The sequence below is a fragment of the Equus caballus genome, chromosome 27, assembly GCF_041296265.1.
Source record: "Equus caballus isolate H_3958 breed thoroughbred chromosome 27, TB-T2T, whole genome shotgun sequence".
Taxonomy (NCBI): Eukaryota; Metazoa; Chordata; class Mammalia; order Perissodactyla; family Equidae; genus Equus; species Equus caballus.
The window spans coordinates 38,789,268-38,810,454 of NC_091710.1; the positions used below are offsets into that span (position 1 = coordinate 38,789,268).

The 21,187-nt window shown below is 38.0% G+C and overlaps 1 protein-coding gene and 1 long non-coding RNA gene across 3 annotated transcripts in view; one reads left to right on the plus strand and one right to left on the minus strand.

The window, feature by feature from the left end:
* LOC111770932 (uncharacterized) overlaps positions 1-11,296 on the plus strand; it is a 31,648-nt gene extending 20,352 nt beyond the window's left edge. Inside the window, exons 3-4 of one of the 2 annotated variants that reach the window (XR_002804423.2) lie at positions 5,342-5,435; positions 11,003-11,296. This is a non-coding gene — a long non-coding RNA (uncharacterized lncRNA). The remainder of the gene's footprint in view (positions 1-5,341; positions 5,436-11,002) is intronic. The other variant, XR_011433209.1, reaches the window with a different exon arrangement.
* FRG1 (FSHD region gene 1) lies at positions 4,368-20,588 on the minus strand. Its single transcript, XM_001489630.6, has 9 exons — positions 19,203-20,588; positions 17,107-17,174; positions 15,197-15,322; positions 14,348-14,405; positions 12,571-12,685; positions 9,904-10,008; positions 6,263-6,354; positions 5,712-5,822; positions 4,368-4,475 (listed from the first exon to the last, which is right to left on the minus strand). The coding sequence occupies exons 1-9, from the start codon at positions 19,262-19,264 to the stop codon at positions 4,439-4,441; spliced, it is 774 nt and encodes a 257-aa protein (XP_001489680.1). The 5' UTR covers positions 19,265-20,588; the 3' UTR covers positions 4,368-4,438.
* Positions 20,589-21,187: the final 599 nt, after the last annotated feature.

A 21,187-nucleotide genomic window follows, 5' to 3' on the forward strand; every position in this document is an offset into this window, starting at 1 on the left:
ATATATTTAGCGGGAGAATAAGAAAATAGGGAACACTGCTTAGTAATACAAACTTAAGAGATAATAAAAAGAATGAATGAGACATTCGACACTGAAAGTGTTGTCTCTTTTCATTCTTTCTGTGTGGATGACTGCAGCCATCCATGTTCTACGTGTCTGTCAGGTGGCAGTCAGGGAACCAAGCTTGGAAGTCATGACTTGATTCTTACCTTAGAGTTTACTTATATTTAAGTTTCCACCTTTCTAAAGGAATAGGTGCTTTGTTTTCTTGGCTCTCTTCCTTGCAATTCCACTTTGTATCTAAGGACCGGAATTAGGAAACTGCTTGATGAAAAAATAAGTACTCAGGAGTAGTGCTACACCCTTTTTTCTCTACTAGCAGCACTCGGAACAGGATTGCCAAACCTCATTAGATCTGCAAAACACTAAGAAAAATAAACACCCACAGATTTTAATTTAAAAGTCCTCGCTATGCACCCTGAAAAGGAAATCTATTCTTTATGAAATACAAAGGCAGTGTTGAAACACAAGGCTAAATGGAAAGAACGCATGTTGTTTCTCCATCATAGAAAATAAGCTTCAATCATATTAAGAGGAGTCTCCTAGTGGCATAAAATTAACCAGAAAACACCAAATAGTGCCAGGGATTTTCCTGGGGTATAATACACAAGAAATGTCCAAAAGCAAAACCTGCCTTAACACCATCAAGTTCCCTTAATGAAACGTGCACTTATTAAAAAATTGGTAAATAGGTCAGTGAGGAAAGGGGAAATAAAGGTATGAAATTATTCTTTTTCTCATTTTGTTTCTACTCTTTTCATGAAATGAAATGGATTTCAACATGTGTGAGCCTGAAAATACTAAGGAGCTTACCTGCAGTAAGGCCCTCAGGCTAATATTATCATGATAATACTGTAAAAGAACAGTATGATGAAGAGGACATTTTCCATGTTTTCCCGTTCCACTCATGAAAGCTATCATCATAATAACTTGGTTAATAAAATATGCTATTTAGCCAGCATATTATAATATGTTCTTCTGTGTCCTAAGAGTTTAGAATAACTGAGTAAATATAATCCCTGCAATAGTGAGTTGACGCCATGGACGGATCAGCGTCCACACTAGGGCTGACCCAGGAACTCCATAGTATTCAGGAGGGTGCTAGGTCATCTGATTCGATGAGCCCATTTTAGGAATTCAGTCCTATTTTGAGATGTATGAATGTACTTATTTTAACGATTTCTTTATTAACTTCTTCCCGTAGGATGTGCAGTTTTGTGTCTGTATCTAAGAAAGCCTAGGCAGGTTCTTAATTTGAGGGGGAAAGGGCAAGGGACCAATCAGAGTTTGAACAGGTCATGGTGGAGTAGGTGTACTAGATTAATCCTCTCACACACTGAAAACTAAACTTTGAACAAAATATTAAGAGCTATCTAAAGGCAATGGAGTGTGACCAAAAGCACAGACACCAGAAGGGAGTTAACTCCAGAAAGAAGGGAATTGTATTTCTAACATCTTCTTGATTTAGGGCAGGCCCAGGCAGCGCCACTAAGAGTAATTAAAATTCATAAAAAATCCTTAAGTCTCACTAATTGAGGAAGCAGAGTTCAGAGTGACCAAAGAATCTAGAAAGCGAGGGGGAAATCCTGAAAGGAGAGAGCCACAGAGGGCAGCCGCAGGGCCCACATCTCTCACTGATCTCTGAATGGCAGCCCCTTAGGCAGACTTCAAGCAGCCAGCTAAAACAGATTTCAGCTGTGGGGGCCCAGTGCCAGGGATCCAGAATTTGGAGCTTGAGATCAACCAAGTTAACTGCCTGCTAAACAAAAAATTAAAAATTCTTCAGAGGACCAAAATAAAATCCAGTTTCTATAATGTGTTATTCACAATGGTTAGGATACAATCTAGTATCAGACATATGAAGAAACATACTCCAAAGCAAAGGCAATCAGTGGAGAGCAACCCCAAGGTGACCCAGAGATTGGAGTTAGTAGACAAGGATTCTCAAAGTAGCTGTTATAACTCTGCCCCAAAACAAAAACAACGCCTGCCCCCCCCCCCCCCCCCAAAAACCTTGTAATGAATGGATAGGAAATTTCAGCAGAGAAAAAGAAGCTATGACAACAATAATAGGATCAAATGGATTCTGGAAGTGAAAGTGTCTGAAATTAAAAAATCACCAGATGAGTTTAGCAGCTGGTCAGAGATGGTAAAAGAGTCAGTGAACTTGAAGATAGAAAAATGGAAATTATCTAATCTGAAAAATGAGTTGTGTGGGGGAGCTTTTTCTTTGGTTAGTGCTTTTACTGTATATAACCTTTTTGCTAAGATTACTAGACTCGGAAAATCAGGGGAATCGTTGTCCTCCTTGACTAGCATATACACTCTATGAGGGCAGGCAACGCATATTTTTAGTCTGTAGGTTCCTAATTGCCAGGACCTGTGATTAGTTCTGCTCTTTGGAATGGGGGCACGAACTGGGGGAACAGGAGGGTGAGCATGGTGACAGGAAATGCAGGAACACTCCATGTTCAGAAATTCAGGCAGGCAGAATGTTTGCTCCACGGCAATCAGTTATCTGGCAGATGGTCTCAGGTACCAAGCAGTGTTGGAGGCAAGAGATCAATCTCTTGAGGGTAGTGTTTCTCAACATGGTTCAGGTCACTTGTGTCAGAATTACCTGGAGTGCTTGTTAAAATGTCAGTTCGGGGGTCCAATTCTAGACTTGCTAAGCCTGCACCTCTGAGGACTGGTCTTGGAAACCTACAGGTATCCTAGGTGATTCTTATGTATATAAATTTGAACTACTGTTTATTTTTAAGGCTTGGGGAGCTGGTAGAAGGAACAGACGAAGTCACAGAGCAGGTTTCCCAACCTTGGCACTATTGGCATTCGGGGCTGGATAATTCTTTGTTGTGGGGGGGCTGCTGTCCTGTGCATTGTAGGGTGTCTAGCAGCATCCCTAGTCTCTAACCTTCTAGATGCCAGTAGCACCCCCCTCCCAGATGTGACAACCAAAAGTGTCTTGACATTGCAAAATGTCCCCTGGGAGGCAAAATAGCCCCTGGTTGAGAACCACAGCTTTGGAGGCTCACAGTAGGAAGTGTGCTCCTAATCGAAGGATCAGAAGAAGGAGAACAGGAGATGGGGGAATGCCCAGCTATTGGAACTGGGGTGCTAAGTCAGGGCAAGATCTACAGCAGGAGCTCCTTTATTTTTTTTGGTGAGGAAGCTTGGCCCTGAGCTAACATCTGTTGCCAATCTTCCTCTTTTTGCTTGAGGAAGATTGTCCCTGAGCTAACATCCATGCCAATCTTCCTCCACCTTGTATGTGGGATGCTGCCACAGCGTGGCTTGATGAGCAGTGTGTAGGTCCACAGTTGGGATCCAAACCTGCAAAATCTGGGCCACCGAAGTGGATTACGTGAACCTAACCGCTACGCCACTGGGCCGGCCCCCAGGAGCTCCTTTATAAGGTTGATATTGGCAGCTTAGCTGCCTTGCTACAGAGGGGCCATATAACTCTAGAGTGGTGACAGATGGAATAAAGGCTAAGATCTAACAAGCCCTGGCAGCTTAGGCCAGGTCTCAATCCAGGGTGTGCATCAGAATCAATGTGGAACTGTAAAAACATCCAGATGCCTCAGCCAATCTCAGTCCTTCTGAAGTTTGGTGAAGTCCAGGCATCTGATACACAACTTGGATCTGGAACACTCATGGGGTTCGATGACATCTGGAATACTGTGTTCAGGATCTCAGAGAGAGACGGGCTAGGAGTAAAACTGCCTCCGCATCGCCTGGCATCTGACCCTCTTTAACAGGCCCCATCCCATCCCACAAGTGAGGATGAAAGCATTCCACACATCCATTGTTGCTAAACTGTCCTAAGGACTGTCTCCTCTGTTCTGAGCCTGTTTGCTCTTTTGTAATGTTTCCTGTTCCCATTCCACTGCCTAACACCTGATAGTTTTCTCTCTGCCCAGCCCCCTTGTTCTCTTCTCTGTTTGGCTTGTGTGACTCAGGCAATATTTAAGAGAGTCAAAGCCTTGGTGACTGACCTCATTGGGAGTTTCGAAGTTCCTTTTAAAGGGACTGAGTAGCATCTGCTGTATTCATAATGCAAAGTAAGGCTGTAAAGCAACAGGATGGACTCCACAAGGTGCACAACCAACACCAGTTTCGTAGAGGAGCACCTCATGCTTTACGACAGGAAATCCAGAAAAGAAACAAAATGCTGTGAAACTTTGAGTGTGCACTCTAAGTTTCATTAACTAAAAAGTACATCCATGGAGAATCTTGGTTCAACTTGATTAATTTTGGTTAAACCAGCTACTAGTTCAGCAATAATTCCATAACAGCCCAAGAACTCTGGAAAAACACTGCCACTGATTATTTTATTCAGAAAAAAACAAGAGGAAGACAGAAACAGAAGGCCTGGTCATTTGCAGTATCTATCAGCTTTCAATTTGGCTCTCCTGTTTAAACAAAGACAAATAATAAAAATTAATCTATGAAAACACGCCATATAGTCAACTGCTACTAAATATAAACTCATGCTTAAAAATTGTGTTCTCAATTTTGGTTATTATATTACCACACCACTTATATTAAAATAATTAAAATTTTACTGTTTAATTCTATGTTTCACAGTAAATGAGTTCTATTCTTATGAAAATCTTTTCCTAATCTTTAACAAATGTTGCCTAAGGGCTTTTTCAATTCACAATAGCAATTTTAATTACCTCTGAATTTAAGCATGCCCTAAACTTCTATTTAATCGAGCGGCGATATATTTTTGTAGGTGATAAAAGTTACAGGGCATAGACTTTATTCTATTTCTTTTGAGTCTATATCCTGATTATTTTTTATATAGCATTCTTTATTTCTTAGCGCTAGATACACGCTAATTTGCTCAGCTATAAAAAATTCTTACATCATTTACTGACTTTAGGTAACAACTTGATCAACGGGAAAATCCTAATTAACAAGAAATAAATGATTAAGCATTGTCTTTCTCAAGCAATGTGAAGACAGGTTTTAAGATTAATTTTGCAACACAGGACTTGAATGAGTGACAAGAGTTCACCAAATTCTCTTTCAATCTGGCACTTATTTGATGTACAGCTGTAAACTCATAGCTAAACCTCTCTAACCATTTTTTTCTGTTGTAAATCTAGGAAATTACTTACCTAAATAGGAATAGTAATAAATAAATATTAATAATGTGCTATGTTAAATATCTTGCACACTTCTGAATCTAGCTTAATACAAGTGCTTCAATTTCATTTAACTTTTATATTTCAGTTTTTTTAAACTGGTCTATTTTTAATCTCATTTTTAGGAACCTGTACTACTACAATGGAATCCACAGAATTTTGAAATTAGTCAAACTACTACTTTCCAGCCCTCGTTCTAATAGTTACAAAAAGATGATGGTAAGTAAAGTTATGAAGTAGGTTCAGTCAAACCTGAATTTCTTACAACAAAATATATAAGTACTTAGAATCTGGCAATTTTTAGACATTCCTTTCTGGTGATCTTTTCCCAGACTTACGATGTCTTTTTCAGGTAATATTACTACTATGTTCACAAATTAGAAAGAAAGAGAAAAATTTGAGAAAACTATAGTAATTTAAAAAGAACACTGGTTTTATCTATGCCATTTCTATTGGCTACTGAAAATAGTTAGAAATAAGTAAAAATATCCCTACCTGTCCAGAAGCGTTTCGTGCAGAAATCCATCTTTCCGGGCCTTTTTAAGAATTTTACTGTCTTCTTTACTTATTTTAAGTTTGTGGTCTTGGAAGCTCTGAAATTTCTTTCTGTTAAGAAAATGTCTTTCTTAAAAAATATCTCAAGCTTTGGTTATACATGTTTACTGATGAACTTACAAATATTTTAAAAGGTTTTCATTTACTTAAAAAAAATCTAATTGTATTTCTTTGAGCCCCACTTCTCCCCGGAACGCTGGCTGGAGCCCGTGTCCTGGCTATGGAACAGCATTTGGTTGGCATCAATGTACTGACAGGTTACAGCCATTCTATTAGTGAAGAGGGAGAACTAACCCGAGTGACTTCAGCTTTGAAAGCTAGCAGGAAAATTGGAAAACTGAAGCCCTAAAAAAGAACAGCATTCAGCTCAGCGCTCTGCCCTAGAGTCTCCATTATGTTGCCTCTCCTTGTCGCTCAGGTTTTTTATTTTAGGTGCCTTGAGGAGCGCTTCACTGACAAATCTGCAGATCTATAAGGAAAAGAATACGTACACGTAATTGATTTCACACTGTTTAACATTTCCTTTGTCTTCTTCTGGAATATCATCTTTTTTCTTAGTTTCTCTTTCAGCACAGGATCTAATCTGGGCAGTGGAGATGTGAATCCAACAGGTTACACGTTTATCTTCCCCCTTTCCCACTTAGTACACAAGAACATTCTAGCTGATTTCTTATGCAAAAGAGGAAAACAATTAACATAGCAATGGGATTCAGAAAAAGACAGGTTCTAGATATGTTTTCATTTATATACATATAATTTATGTAAATAACTGCCATTATATGTTTCTCTAGAGCCGGTGCATCAGAAACACTAAAGAGAAAATTATTTGAAAAACATTTTACAGATCAGATCCTGCTGAGCAATTAGGCAATAATTTAACTTTGTCCTCAGAGTAAATACAGTGGGATCAAATTACCCCTGGCAGTGTTTATTTTATAACATTGAAAGTTTAAGATAGCCGCTATTTTACTCTGCATGGGCTACTACCAAATACATTCAAACTTTTAACATAACAGAATTTGTTTTTACCTAATTGGAATCCACCCCTTTCAAATACTCCTTATATCCTCTTTAAGTTTTGACAGATATTTACTATCACACGCCATAAATTAATTGAGAGAGATACAGCAATTAGGATCAGGTGAGTGGGGCAAAGAAGGGGGAAAAAATTCAGGCCCGTGGAACTGGCAACCTGCAACCCAAAGGACCCATGTCTCCAAAGTGGTCTCTGTAGCTCCAAGAGCTTAGAAAGTGGTGACCAACAACCAGAGCGCCAAGTGATATGTGTGCAACCATTCTGGTTAGAGGAGTTCTAGAAGACCTGGGGAAATTCCTGGCCAGGGCCTGTGACAGTACACAATACTATTTGTGGCAGGAGGGAAGGTGTTCTAGTAGATGAAGCCAGGCCAGAATGGCGGATGCCTGACATGGACTGGCAGAGCCTGAGATGCAAGAGGCTAAGTGGAAAGAGTGCCGGACCATCACTGCTCAGAACTTCCAGGTGCCTGACTAACACAACAGACCGAGGGAAACGTGCCAGTTACTGCACATAAAAATGGTTGTAATTAATGATAAATAAGCACAGTGGCTTTTTTTCTGTAGAAGTGCAAAGTACTGCATTTGCATGGTTTGTCTTCAATAATCATGCTTTTGTAATGTAATCCAGATGAGAAATAATTAAAACATGATACAATAAAATTAAATATAAATAAATACAATTTAAAATAGGCAAGTCAGAAATCCATCAGCATTTTTCTCATGATCTGTTTCCTGAGAAGCAGCGTGGAGTGGAATGCAAGAGTAGTTTCCAGAGTCACGTCAGCCTGGGGACACATCCTGTCTCTACCATATCTAGCTGTGTGACTTTCAAGAAGTGACTGATCAAAACAGTGAGGATGTGAGGAGGGTGAAGGCTGTTTCCTGTCTGTAAAGTTAAGCTAACAACAGCTTTCTGACAGCAACATCATGAAGAATAAAGACAGCGATGTGGGGGCTGGCCCCGTGGCCTAGTGGTTAAGTTTGGCATGCTCTACTTTGGTGGCCCGGGTTCGGTTCCCGGGCATACAAAATAGAGGAAGACTGGCACAGATGTTTGCTTAGGGTGAATCCTCCTCAGCAAAAAAAAAAGAAGGAAAAGAAAAAAGATGATGATGCATGTGCTGCGTTCAGTACAGCGCCTGCAGCAACTTGCTTTAGTTTACATAATTGAAAACTATTATGACTAATGCTTTTCAAAATGAAACAAAAGAATATCTAAGTTTTAGACTGAAATTATTTGAGCCTGGCCTTTTGAGAAATCTATGGAAGACATATTGAAATTTCTAATTCCTGTGTTGTCTACAGTACTATTTCTTTCTCCATCAGTCATTTGCTATTTCCAAATGACGAAATAAAGAGTTACTGGTATATCATTTAAAAAGACCAGCAATATTTTTCAAGGTAAAAAAGAATACTAAGAGTGTAAAAACTGAGTATTATGAAAATTGAGAACATTTTAAAAATAAAATCAAACACATGGCATGGAATTTAACACAAGGCATGTACAGATACTTGATAGATGCTGTTAAATTATGCTGGTAGCAGAGAAAAATGTAACAGATTTTTATGCTTTATTTTTAAGGATTAAGGCCCCTTTAGAAAAGGCATTTCTCCCCCATTTCTTTGAGCCCTCCACTCTAGCCCTCCCTAATGCATTACACACAGCGAATCTGGATCAGACCAGCCAGCACCTCTGACTCTCCAACAGAGAAATTAGGTGAGGTTAGTAGAATGGTCCGTACTGGGATGGATGCCAAGAAAAAGAAAAATTATGCATCAAGAAGATGGCAGTTATTCTGTAGACTCATCTTAGCGTATGTTTTCATTAAAGATCAAGTGACTTCTGCAAGCCTAAAAAATTAAGCCTTAAGGCCTCATCAAATTCCAGTTAAGATACTACCTGATTTATCTACTTGGAAATTTTAATTAGAATTTCACCTTGATATAGAGATGTCTCTACAACTTTCACAACAAAGTGAAACAAAGAATAAGAATAGGGAATTTACCTTGGAATAAGGAATTTTTATTTCCAGCTTAATGACTGATATCAAATTAAAAAACATTTGTTTTATGTGCTTCATGTTTTTCCTCACGTAAAGAAGACTTTTACTTATTCATCAAAAGATCCAGAATTTGAGGGCTAAAGCTCTGAAAGTTCTGCTATTACTTTTATATACTTTATATAGTGACTAGTGACACAGATGCTCAAATATTAAACAAACTCAAAACAACCTAGTAACTTTCTCACACACGCTGGTGGGAGTGTAAGTGAGCACAACCCCTGCGGAGGGCAATCCGGCAGTATCTCAGGGCATGAAAAACGCGCACACCCTTTGACCCTGTAATTCTCCTTCTGGGGATTTACCCTCAGGTGTGCTTGCATACCTACAAAACGACGCAGATTGAAAGTTCTGTGCTGCAGCACTGTATGTGAAAGCAAAAGACTGGAAATAACCTAAACTTCCATTATAAGGAACTGATTAAATAAATTGTGGCACATCTCTAAAATGCAATATTATGTAGCTGTTAAAAAAAAGAGAGAGAAACCTTTTTACACAACGATAAGGGAAAATCTTCAAGATGCAATGTAAGGAAAATAACTGAGGTCTAAAGGAGAGTGTACAGGAGGTTAACCTTAGTGTAAAGGGCTAGAAAATTACAAACATTCACATTTGCATAAAGAAACTCTAGAAGGCAATAGAAAGACGGGAGACATTCTTACATTTATATGCTTATTTTTTAAAAATTCTGAACCATGTGAACATATCATCTATTTAAAAAATTAAATTTTAAAATGCAGGCAAGAAAAAAAGAAAACTTCAGCTTAAAAAGCATATAAAACTACTCAGAAAAAGATACTAATACATGGAGATAATAGCAAAGTAGCTCTTAAATGCAGTAATTTCTCTACCACATGGTGCAAACAAGCCCTCAGTTATGGGATTTATAATTAAAAATAAAGCTTACTTGAAGCATAGTATGAAAAGTTTTGAACTAAATCTTTAAAGTGATAGTAAAATTCAACATTTTAACGAGATGTAGGCACATCATATGTGTGTCATGTATTAGTCTATAGAAAAAATGCCATGATTACCTTTATCATTTCTTCTTCTCCTGCCGTTTTACTTTTTGCTTCTATATCACCGGCTTCATTGCATCTAATAAAGCAGCTATTTGAGGCCAATAAAGCCATTTTCCCCTAAATAAAATAATAGCAACAAAAACAGTTATGAGACTGGCTGCAAAAGAATTCTTAAGTCTTCAGACTAAATTAATTTTCCTCCTGCGTCTAAGTCATCAGGAAAAAGAATCTGGAGAAAACCTGAAAAATAAAAAAACTATAGAAAAGAAAACCAAAATCACCTATAATCTTACTACTCAAAGGTAATCCCAATAAATATTTTTAGTATATTCTATTTAGTAGGACTAAATTCTAACTAGATGAAATAGAATTGTTTCCTTTGGCCTTAAAGTTCTATTGAAGATATAAATGATTTAGTTCAGTGTGAAAAATAATTAGCTTTAAAGACAATAAAAAATTACAATGTGAAATAATTACCCAGTAGTGTTTTAAGTAAAATTTTTCTCCATAATTAGAAAATTTAAAAATATATCAGATATAAGTTAGCTTTAGGTACTTTTGAATTTACTGCTCAGAACTCTAAGAATCAATGTCTGAGGGACTTCTGTATGTGGAAAGAAACAGTCATACTCTTTTTAGTTGTTTAATGCTCAGTGTATTATACTGATTCTAATAAACCTTTGAAAACTAATTTTCTTGTGTATCTAAATAAAGATTATAGACTTGATTAAATTCTCTTAACAAATATAAGGTTTAATTATAACTTGTACATGGTTGATTCTTCTGGAAAATTCTGAATACCTTAAACATCAGACAAAATATTCACAATCATTACAAGACGTATTCACAACCTTCTATCATATCCAGTTACAAAGGTGCTAATCACATGGATTTGATTGAATTTCTACTTCGAGGTGACACGGGCTGGGTTTTCTGTCACCTGGACAGCTCTCGGTGAGCCGGATACGGTGTACAGTCCAGGGTGATTTAACCTGTGCTGCTGATCCACGGCTGAGTCCCTTTTTGCAATAAAGTTTTACTTGTTACATCAGGGGCTTTTAAGCCTCTCTTTCATTTAAATTTAAATTTTTTTCTTTTTTTTTTTTTTGAGGAAGATTAGCCCTGAGCTAACATCTGCCACCGATCCTCCTCTTTTTGCTGAGGAAGACTGGCCCTGAGGTAACGTCGTGCCCATCTTCCTCTATTTTATGTGGTACACATGCCACAGCATGGCTTGACAAGCAGTGCGTGGGTCTGCACTAGGGATCTGAACCAGCGAACCCTGGGCCACCAAAGTGGAACATGTGAACTTAACTGCTGTGCCACTGGGCTGGCCCTAAATTTAAATTTTTAAAACGTAGTGTTTTTCCCCCCAAAATAAAGTGAAATGAACTTCCTGAAGTTGTGTGAGTAGTGGTATCTGACTCATCATCCTGGTCTTATGATATACTGGCTTTTTCTGTTGATAGAATTTTTATTCTAACTATCTCATCATATTGGTAGGGTCATCTAGAAGGGATTACAACCCATTAGAGGTTCATAAAATCAATTAGTGGGTACTCACCAGTACTGGGAAAAAAAGACAGAAAAGAGGTAAAATAGAATAGAAAATACCAGAGTGCACAACACACAGATCAGTATTGTTAAGTACAGCTCTTGCTTTGGTTACACATATGTGTGTACTGGGCTGCAATGTAAAAATGTCATTCTCACTGGACTGGGGTCAAAAAAGTTTGAAAGTTATTGACCCAGAGATTTTTATCCTAGGGGATGAAGGAATGAGTGTAAGTAATTCCTCTTTTTGGGGCGATGCTTGGCTAATTTATCATCTTGGAAAACACTGTTGGATCCTATTTTGAATTCGTTATTGTATATGACCACTGACGTGATGCTATGCAACTACTGGACTCCGCTTCCACTGGTGCCTATGGTCCTTCTTTGATAATAGCATCAACTTTCAGGAGATTGTTTAGCTCTCGTATATTTTTGTTCAATCTTATTGCTTACACAAATAGAAAAAGGACTTATGTATTCTGAATAAACAGACATAGACCTAACAAAAGAAATGCCCATATACTGCAAATTGCCTACTTACTAAAATTAATAAAAATCAATATATTATCTTCCTCCTTCTTTTGTAATAAAACTCTTTTTGTACACTATTTGCTGTTCTCTTTGAGTTTCATTATGAACACAAAGACATTTATAGACTAAATTGATTTCAATGAACCATTATTATCATTACTTATTACTTTATGTACAAATTGTCACAACCTGGCCAGTGGCCAGCCCCTTAAGCTTGCTCCATTGTCCTCTTACCATCGTCTTTAATGTTTTTGAAAGCATCCATAATTTCTGCTAAGAAAAAGATAATCCTGAACTGTTTTCCTGCCCCAAGAAATAAAATTTGTTACCCTTGGAGGAGTCCTGGTTCTTTAATGGAAAATAAGAGAGACCTAAATCTAAGCACCAAGGGCAGCAGAAGCACTACTGCTGTTTCTGTTGGACTGTTTTTTGAGATCTTTTTAAGGTGATGGGTCCATATTGTTTTTTCCCAATTTAATGCATTATACTGTTACACTTTATACTTTGTTTTTTTTAGAATATATACTCTCATTGACTGTTAAAGACTTTCTCTTACATTGACAGGAAGCTTTTATAAACAGTAACAGCACTTACATCTTGAAAGACTGGTTCCCATTGTTCTCTTGGTCCAATTGCATCTGAACGCCCAACAACAAGTCCATCTGAATTTATACCAAGGTATTTTCCATAGCCAGATTTCAGGGCAATTCTTCAGATTAATAAAATAGATAAATGTTAAAAACTGAAAGAAAATTAAATATGGAACATAAAAATAATGTGTATGTGTGTATATGTAAAAATTCAAACTAGTCATAGTCCAAAGGTTCAAAAGCCATGTGTGACTAGTGGCTATGATATTGGACAGTATAGTTTTATATATACAATTTACATTCTGCTTTTTAATACAAGCATTATATATTATATGTAGCAAACATTTTCCAAATTACTTATTCTTCAAATACACCACTTTTAATGGATATACAATATTCTATTACAGACGTATTAGAATTTATTTTTTCTGCTATTATAAATAGTGCTGCTATTATCTTTTCTGTCATAAAATTGCTGATCTATCCTTAGACGATGTTCCTAGAAAGGAAATTATTGGACCAGAGGGTATCAACTTTAAAGCTCCTATTACATACTGTCAAACCACTTTCCAGAAAACATTTATATCAACTTACATTGTCACCTCAAATTAGGAGAATCTCTTTTTACCACAAATCTGTTAACATTATGCCTTTTTTATGAAAAAAATTAGAAAATCTGATACGGGAAAAGTAGCATCCTATTTAATTTGCACTTTATTATTGAGAATGATATTTGTACTTTTCCTTTTTAGTTTTTAAATTATCTCTTTGTCTGTTTTTCTATTAGGGTTTTACTGTTTTTCTTAGTGTTATGAATCCTGCACATACACGTGAAGAGTAAAAACTCAGTGCCTATTAAGGCTCTTGCAAATATTTTCCTCATTTGCCTACTTATTTTGCTCATAAGGTTTTAAATTTTCAATTGTAAAGAAGTTTGTGTTTATTGATTTTTCTTCTCCTTTTATTCTTTGAAAGTCTTTCATCATACTTATTGGCTGTTCAAAGAAAGTATAGAAATAATCATCTTAATGTGATTAAAAAAATATGATTTCTAATATTTTAGCTTATCAATCCCCATGATGCCAGGGGACTAACTTTATACTCATTTATTGGTTAATGACAATATAATACAAACCATTATCATATTGATGGAGCTAATTACTATAATACTGAAATTCAAGTTCCATGTCTATTACCCAAAGTATCATTCTGTACTTCTGCATTGTGAGAATAAAAACAGTCAGCTTATAAAATGATTGTAAAAATAATAAGTAAAATACTCTTTTGGTCTTTATGACTATTAACATTCTCTGCTGGTTTCAACAATATTCCTTTCTTCTATCCTCCTATTGGTCTCTTGACTTCTGATCAGAGTGTTTATATATCATGGCAACATCAGACCAGGTTTTATCTTATGTTTGTTTTTCATGTAATCTTTCTAATCTACATCTTGTTTGGTCTGTGACATTATTAATCTTCATTTTTTCCAGCATTGTATTATATATCGCGAGAAATCATAATGTATGCTTCTATCTGGAGCTTTAATTCTCTTTTAAAGACAGTTATTGCAAATGTAACTGAATAATACCTAAATATCTGCTGGTTATATAAATAATGGTATATTTTAAAAATGTCAAAAAATCTCCTTCTCAAAAATTGCTTTGGTTTTTAAATCAAAATTATTCTGTTGGCTGAAGTTAGCTAGATATTAGAATTTTTTAATGAATGAAATTAAATTAAAAAAACAAAAGATTACTAATTGTAGGTCAACTCAAGCTTACCTGGAATCAGACAATTTGACAGCTGTAAATTGCTCTGGAGGACTAGGGCCCTCATCAACTACAGGAGAAAAAACATTTTGAAATAAATTTGACATCTGTTAAAAATAGACACGTAAAGATATTCCTTAGCTTTAAAAAAGTAGCTTCTTTTAAAATTAAATGTAAGAACATTACGATATTATGATATGATTGTAAGACAGCATTCAAAGTATCAAGATCTACTGTATCTTCCTATAACTAGAGCGTTTGTTTTCCATACTTAATAACAAAGGTCAGCTTAATGCTTATTTAGTCACTTCCAAGATATTTTCTCTGTGTTTTAAAATGTAGTACATAGACAGATAAACACTTAATATTTAAAAAACTAAATATGCCGTAATTTATTCAAGGGAAGGCCTTCAGGTCACAAGATACTACTTTTTATCTTCTAATTACTTCATCCCATTAGTGCTTCCTCTGATGGGCTAAAAGGGAATGAGAAAACTTCACACAGTTAACGATGCTCCAGGTTAGTTTTGGCAAATGGTCTGAAGAATAAAGGAATTCAAACCTTGGACTCAACCAGGTTTTTCCTTTCCACTTATTATTTCAATTATTCATGTTATTTTTGATTTCCAATAATACTCTTCTAGAACTATACAGAATGTTTTCAAACGCTGTACTGGAAAGAGGGAGCTGCCAATAAGTGGTAAATATTGTGGAAGGGAAAAAGTGGAAGAGTCAAATGCAATGGATTCATTCTTTTGGAATACACTTGTGATTAGTTAGAACCTGGCCGAAGTGAACAAGTATACAAAATGTATACTGTCAGTGGCCTTTTCCCTTCTTTTGCTTCTACCAGACACAAACCTTCTTTATGTGGAGCTCCCAGTGTAAAAAGTCCATTGTCAAGTGCATGTATGTAAGTTCCTTTATCCATTTCAATTGCTATGGTTCCTGAAATTTCACCAAAGTTTGTTACTGTCCACCAGATTCCTAAAAAATAAAATCAGTAATTCATATTTTAGATTTGACACACGGTCTTTATGTGTTGTTGTTGTTGTAACTTACTAAAAACTTTTTATTTTGCAGTTGTAAGAAGTAATACAGAGAGGTCTCATATAGCGTTTACTCACTTTCTCCCAAAGGTAACATCTTGCATAACTTTGATACTGACAGTACAATATCAAAACCAGGACACCAAGATTACAACCCATGAATTTAATAATGCCACAGGCTACAAGGTCAATATACAGAAATCAACCGTCTATCTACTAACAACAAACAACTGGAAAATAAAATTTTAAAATTCTATTTACAGTAGTGTAAAAACCGGTTTGGATCCTGGGTGTAGACATGGCACCGCTTGGCAAGCCATGCTGTAGCAGCTGTCCCACATATAAAGTAGAGGAAGATGGGCACGGATGTTAGCTCAGGGCCAGGCTTCCTCAGCAAAAAGAGGAGGACTGTCAGCAGTTGGCTCAGGGCTAATCTGCCTCAAGGAAAAAAAAAAAAAAAACAACCCACAAAACTACGAAGCCTCTAAAAGAAAATGTAGAAGAATATCTTTGCGACCTTGGGGTAAGCAAAGATTTCTTAGATTGGAGAAATAAGGTGATAGCCATAACAGAAAAAAAAGTTAATTGGGCTTTATAAAAATTAAAAACATCTGCTTATCAAAAAAACACCATTAAGAAAATGAAAAGTCAAACCACAGACTGAGAGAAAAGACTGATTACAGACTTTTAATACTTTCTTGGTGGGCGTGTAAAATGATGCAAATATTTTAGAAAATTTCTGGCAGTTTTTTTAATATAGTTAAATATTCACCTATCCTCTGACACAGCAATTCCACACCGAGATATCGCCCCAAGATATTTACCCTAATTTTAGAATTGTTGATTTGCTAGTTCAAAAAAATGCGAGATCATCTAGAATATTAGCTTTATACCATTTCACATAAAATGTAAAGGAGCCATAATTTATGGTTTCAAAATGCAACCTACCAAGTTTTAAAAGAGAACTAAATTGCTTTAAAGTACAGGTGTGGAAAGGACAGAAGGACTAAATGGAAAACAGGCTGGGTAAGGGTGTTTGGGTAAGTTTATTTCTAGTACCACTTACAGGCTACCTTGACATTCTCTTGTGTTTATTTATTTATTTCCCTAAAGACTGGCACCTGAGCTAACATCTGTTGCCAATCCTCTTTTTTTTCCTCTTCTTCTTCTCCCCAAAGCCCCCCCAGTACATAGCTGTATATTCTAGTTGCGAGTGCCTCTGGTTGTACTGTTCTGTTTAGTTAAGATTTTCACTCATTTCACAGTACACAAAATTATTCTGTACTGTGAATATATTCAAAAATATATTTTTGCATATATTTCTTTTAGGGATATACAAATCACTGGCTTCTACAATTAAAATGTTCAAAGAAAATAATTTGTAAAATATATTTGGTTACATAATATTTATTTACATCAGGCCTTTAAAATCATGCATCAGCATCTCTGGGCTATTAAGTATTCTAACGGTGCCTATTAAGGCATGGAGCTCTGTTTACCCTCTCCTGTGCTTTGTTCTGACAAGGAAGAAAAGGCATCAGTGACATCTACCGTGCTAGAGAATAAAAGCAATCTACTATTGTCACCAATACTTGAGCATTTTAAGACAAATACAAATAGGTCATAAACTCCTTCTACTGTCTTTTTACCACTTATCTCTAACTAGGAAAATATTTTTAAAGGTTAACTTTTCTCAGAATAAAGTATAGAAAACTGACCCACCAACAATATCAAGTTCAGTTTCTTCATCATCTTCTCTTTTTCTCTTCTCTTTGTTCTTTTTCTTCTTGCTACAGGAGGTAATTTGTATAGATGAGTTTAGATATATTGATTTGCATGTTAAATATCACAAGATGGAGTCTCACAAGGAATCTTTTAAGCTGTACGTTCATTGATAAATTATTGATTTACAATGACTTCATTGATGTACCTCTTACTTCTAATATCGAGAAGTTGCTTCTAATCCTGTATGTCCTGTGTTATAGTTAAAAGCATAGACACTGGAGCCAGACTGTCTGATTTTAAAGCCTGATTCTGTCACTTCTTCGCTCTGTGATTTTTGGAAAAGTTACTTCTCTCTCTGAGTCAGCTTCCCTACCTACAAAGTAAGGATCATAACTGACACTCAACTCTTAAGGTTATCGTGAGGATTAAGAGTTAACATGGACCTTCATGCATTGCTGGTGAGAATGTAAAATGGTGCAGCTGCTTTGGAAAATAGTTGGGGTTCCTCAAAAAGTTAAAACAAAGTTACCCTATGACCTAACAATTCTACTCCTAGGTATATACTCAAGAGAACTGAAAACATACGTCTATACAAAAACTTGCAAATTAATATACATAGCAGCATTATGTATGATAGTGAAAAGGTGGAAACCCCAATGTCCATCAAGTAATGAAGGGATAAACAAAATGTGTTATATCCATACAATGGAATATTATTCAGCCATAAAAGGAATGAGAACTGATACATGCTACAACACGGCTGAACCTTGAGAATGTCATGCTAAGTAAAAGCAGCCAGATACAAAAGACTGCCTGTTCCATTTACAGGAAATACTCGGAATAGGCAAATTCATAGACACAAAGTAGATTAGTGGTTGCCAGGGACTGGGGCAGGGGGGAATGGAGAGTGGCTGCTTAATGGGGAAGGGGTTTCCTTTTGAGGTGAGGAAAATGTTCAGCAACTAGATAGTGGTAAACCTTGCGAATCTACTAAAAACCACTGAATTGTACTTTAAAAGGGTGAATTTTATGGTATATGAATTATATCTCAGTAATTAAAAAAACTCCAAAGGTGATTAAAAAAAGTTAATATGTCAAGTGCTTCGAACAGTTCTTGGTACATAGAAAGAGCTATATGTGTGTTAATTATGATCCACAGTTACGATAGTTATAAGAAGACACTTGTTTGCATTTTCTTCATAAAGTATGTTTTCAGAAGCTAACTCTTCCTCTCCCCCCAGTAAGTTCAGACAGTCAAAGGTTCAGATTTATTCAGGATAAATTCCTCATGACGCCAGGGCCCTACCCCGCTCTTAAGAGCAGTGACTTCATTTTGCTCCTTCACTCTTTCCAATTCACCTCAAAGTCCTCCAAACTCTGTTTACCACTGAGACCGGGAGGAAATGCTCTACCTTTGTATGAAAAATCAACTCCGAGCAAATCTACCAGTTAAAAAAGGGTGGAGATATGAATGGACAGACACCTTGTCCTAAAAATCTAATGATCATAAATCACCAAGACCTCCTCCTTGCACTTGGCTCTACTTATTGACCGTGCAAGTTATCTCACTTAATCCTCATAACAATCCTTTCAGAGTAGCACTACTTCCTCCTAATAAATGAGACAATATGAGCTCAAAGGTATTAACGAACATGCCACAAATTACTAACTGGTGGAGTCCGGATTTCGAGTTTATATCCCTATCAAAATGCACATCTGCATATGGCATTAAAAAATTAAGAATTTTTTGGGGGGGAGACAATGGTGAAAATACTTATCCCCAATAAAGGAAGTTATTGTTATGATCCGGGTCATCAAACTAAAGCAGACCCACCATGGAGGTCTGGAGGGAGGCCTCATCGGGGCACCCAAACTTGCGCTCCCGGGCTCGCTCTCCTGTCTCCTCCCTTTCCAGGGCGCGACAGCTCGGACACGCCCCTGCGGCCTGGCTGCCCAGCTCTGCAGAGGCGCCGGGGGCCGGGGCAGAGGCCGGGCCCAGGGTGGGAGCCGCAGCGCCGGCTCCGCACGGCTCCCGGGAGGCGGCGGCCTATCAGGAAGGAGGGAAGGGTCTGCGCACGGGCTCCCGGCCTCACCTCTTAGCCTTGGTTCCCTTGAGCACGAGCTTAGTGGACTTCACATACGAGTACTCGGCCATGGTTCCGGGGACACTTCTGTGCAAGAGGCGGGAGCTGGCGCAGGACCAAATACCTCGACGGGAGCAGGGAAGGCGAGGAAGTCACAAAAAGGGAGATCGAATCCGGACTCCCTGAAAGCCCACGCCACGGAATCCCTGGTCTTCTTCACCCGAATGCGGAGGCCCAAATAAAGAAGCCTACTTCCTGTTTACTGTGCGGGACTACGGCCACCGCAGAGGGCCGAAATACATCAGCAATCGTTTGCGCGGTCTTGACTGTGAGGGCGTCCCTCACGGAGGAAAGGCGGGGTGACGCGCCCTCTGGTGGACGCGGCGGGGCTTACAGCCGCGGTTGGCGTCTCGAGCCGCTCTTGAGAGAGCTTTCTGCCGGGTCTCGGGAGGGGGCGACCGTTTGATCAGCCAGAGGATGAAGTGACGCCATCAGCCCTGCCGGTGCCGTGCTGCAAGCAGCAGACCGGGCAGGACCTCCCGGCGCGGCCGAGTCTGGGCCGGCGGCGGCTGGGAAGCCAGGAGCGTTCTTATCGGGCCTCGGACGACTTTACAAGCCATTTCAATGCCATAAAAGTTTATAGTCCTGTTTTAACTAGGGAGACTACAGTCATGTACCGGAAACAATTAGGGAATAAAATGAAGGATAATTAAATGCCAAAATTTGGGCCGCAGGTTTCACAAGTGCTGTAGGAATTCGGGTGGAGGTTGACACTGAAAACGCACGTGATCGCAGTCTTTCTGGCTAGGGTGGGTCTTGGGAGAGGTTTTCACAGCCCCAGTCACTTGAATGTTTCTCGTGCCTGCTCCAGTGTCTTCGACAGTTTTATAATTCACCTCCCTGATTCCATTTTCTCCCCATTCCAAACCATCTTCTATGGTGCTACCTGAGGGATCTTTCTAAAGAAAGAGCTGATCGTTGTTCTCCTACCTAAAATCTGTTAAAGGAAGCCTATTGCTTTCTGGAGGGAAAATCGTAGCATCACTTAATACGCTGTTGATGCTCTGGCCTCTTCTCCCACCAGGGCACCCATGTCCCCTTAGTTCCAGTCACACGAAATTACTGGAAATGTTCGAGTGCTCTGTGCTTGCTGCTGCTGCCTGGAATGCTTCTCCTCCCTCTTTCCCTCTTCACTTGGCCCCTTTTTTTCCCTTTAAGACAAATTCAGGCATCATTTCCTCCAAAAGCCCATCTTTGAATGACTTCCTGTATTGCCCTGAATATCCTGCATTTCTCATTCTATAGCTTAATTGTGTCCTTTTTTAGGGCAGAAACTGTGGCTTATTCATCCTTGTCTCACCTATACCCTGCCCGATGCCTGCTTCAGAATAGACCCTGAGTGAGTGTCTGTTAAAGTGTTAAGATTCTAAGGCCTGAAGTTAAGCTGTGGGATAATGAAGAGGGTGAGTGGTTAGAGCGTGACTTTATAGGAGGGGGTTGTGGTAAAAAAAAAAGGAGGAGAAAAATCGGATGGGTAAGGAATAACATGGAGGCCATTGGAAGTCAGTGCCTTATTTATTTATCAGCCGTCTCTGCAAAGACACCGTGCTTGGTGATAGGAGGGTACAAATATGCTTTGACTCAGGGCCTGACCTTAAGGGTCTCCATCTAAGTAAACAATGTGCAGTGAGAGGCAGTATAGCATGTAGTTAAGAGTGTGGCTTCTGGGGACAGACTGCTGGGTGGACAAACCTTACTCTCTTTATAAGCTAGGTGACTTTGGGCAAATTATTTAACCTCTATATGTCTATGCTTCTTCAGCTATAAAATAGGATGATACCTCCTCGGGTTATGATGAAGATTAAGAAAGTTAATATAGGAAAACACTTTCTAAAGTTCCTAATAGTAAGTGCATCATAAATGTTAGCTATTATTAGTAGATATTAAAGTGCCCTGAGAAAGGTGCAAACAAAATGTTGGAGCAGGATATGATG

Coding starts and splice junctions, on each gene's coding strand:
- FRG1 (XM_001489630.6), bottom strand. CDS start 19,264: ATGGCCGAGTACTCGTATGTGAAGTCCACTAAGCTCGTGCTCAAGGGA. Junction 10,009..12,570: donor GGGAACCAGTCTTTCAAGAT/GTAAGTGCTGTT, acceptor TATTTTATTTAG/GGGAAAATGGCTTTATTGGC. Junction 6,355..9,903: donor GAGAAGAAGAAATGATAAAG/GTAATCATGGCA, acceptor TCCACTGCCCAG/ATTAGATCCTGTGCTGAAAG.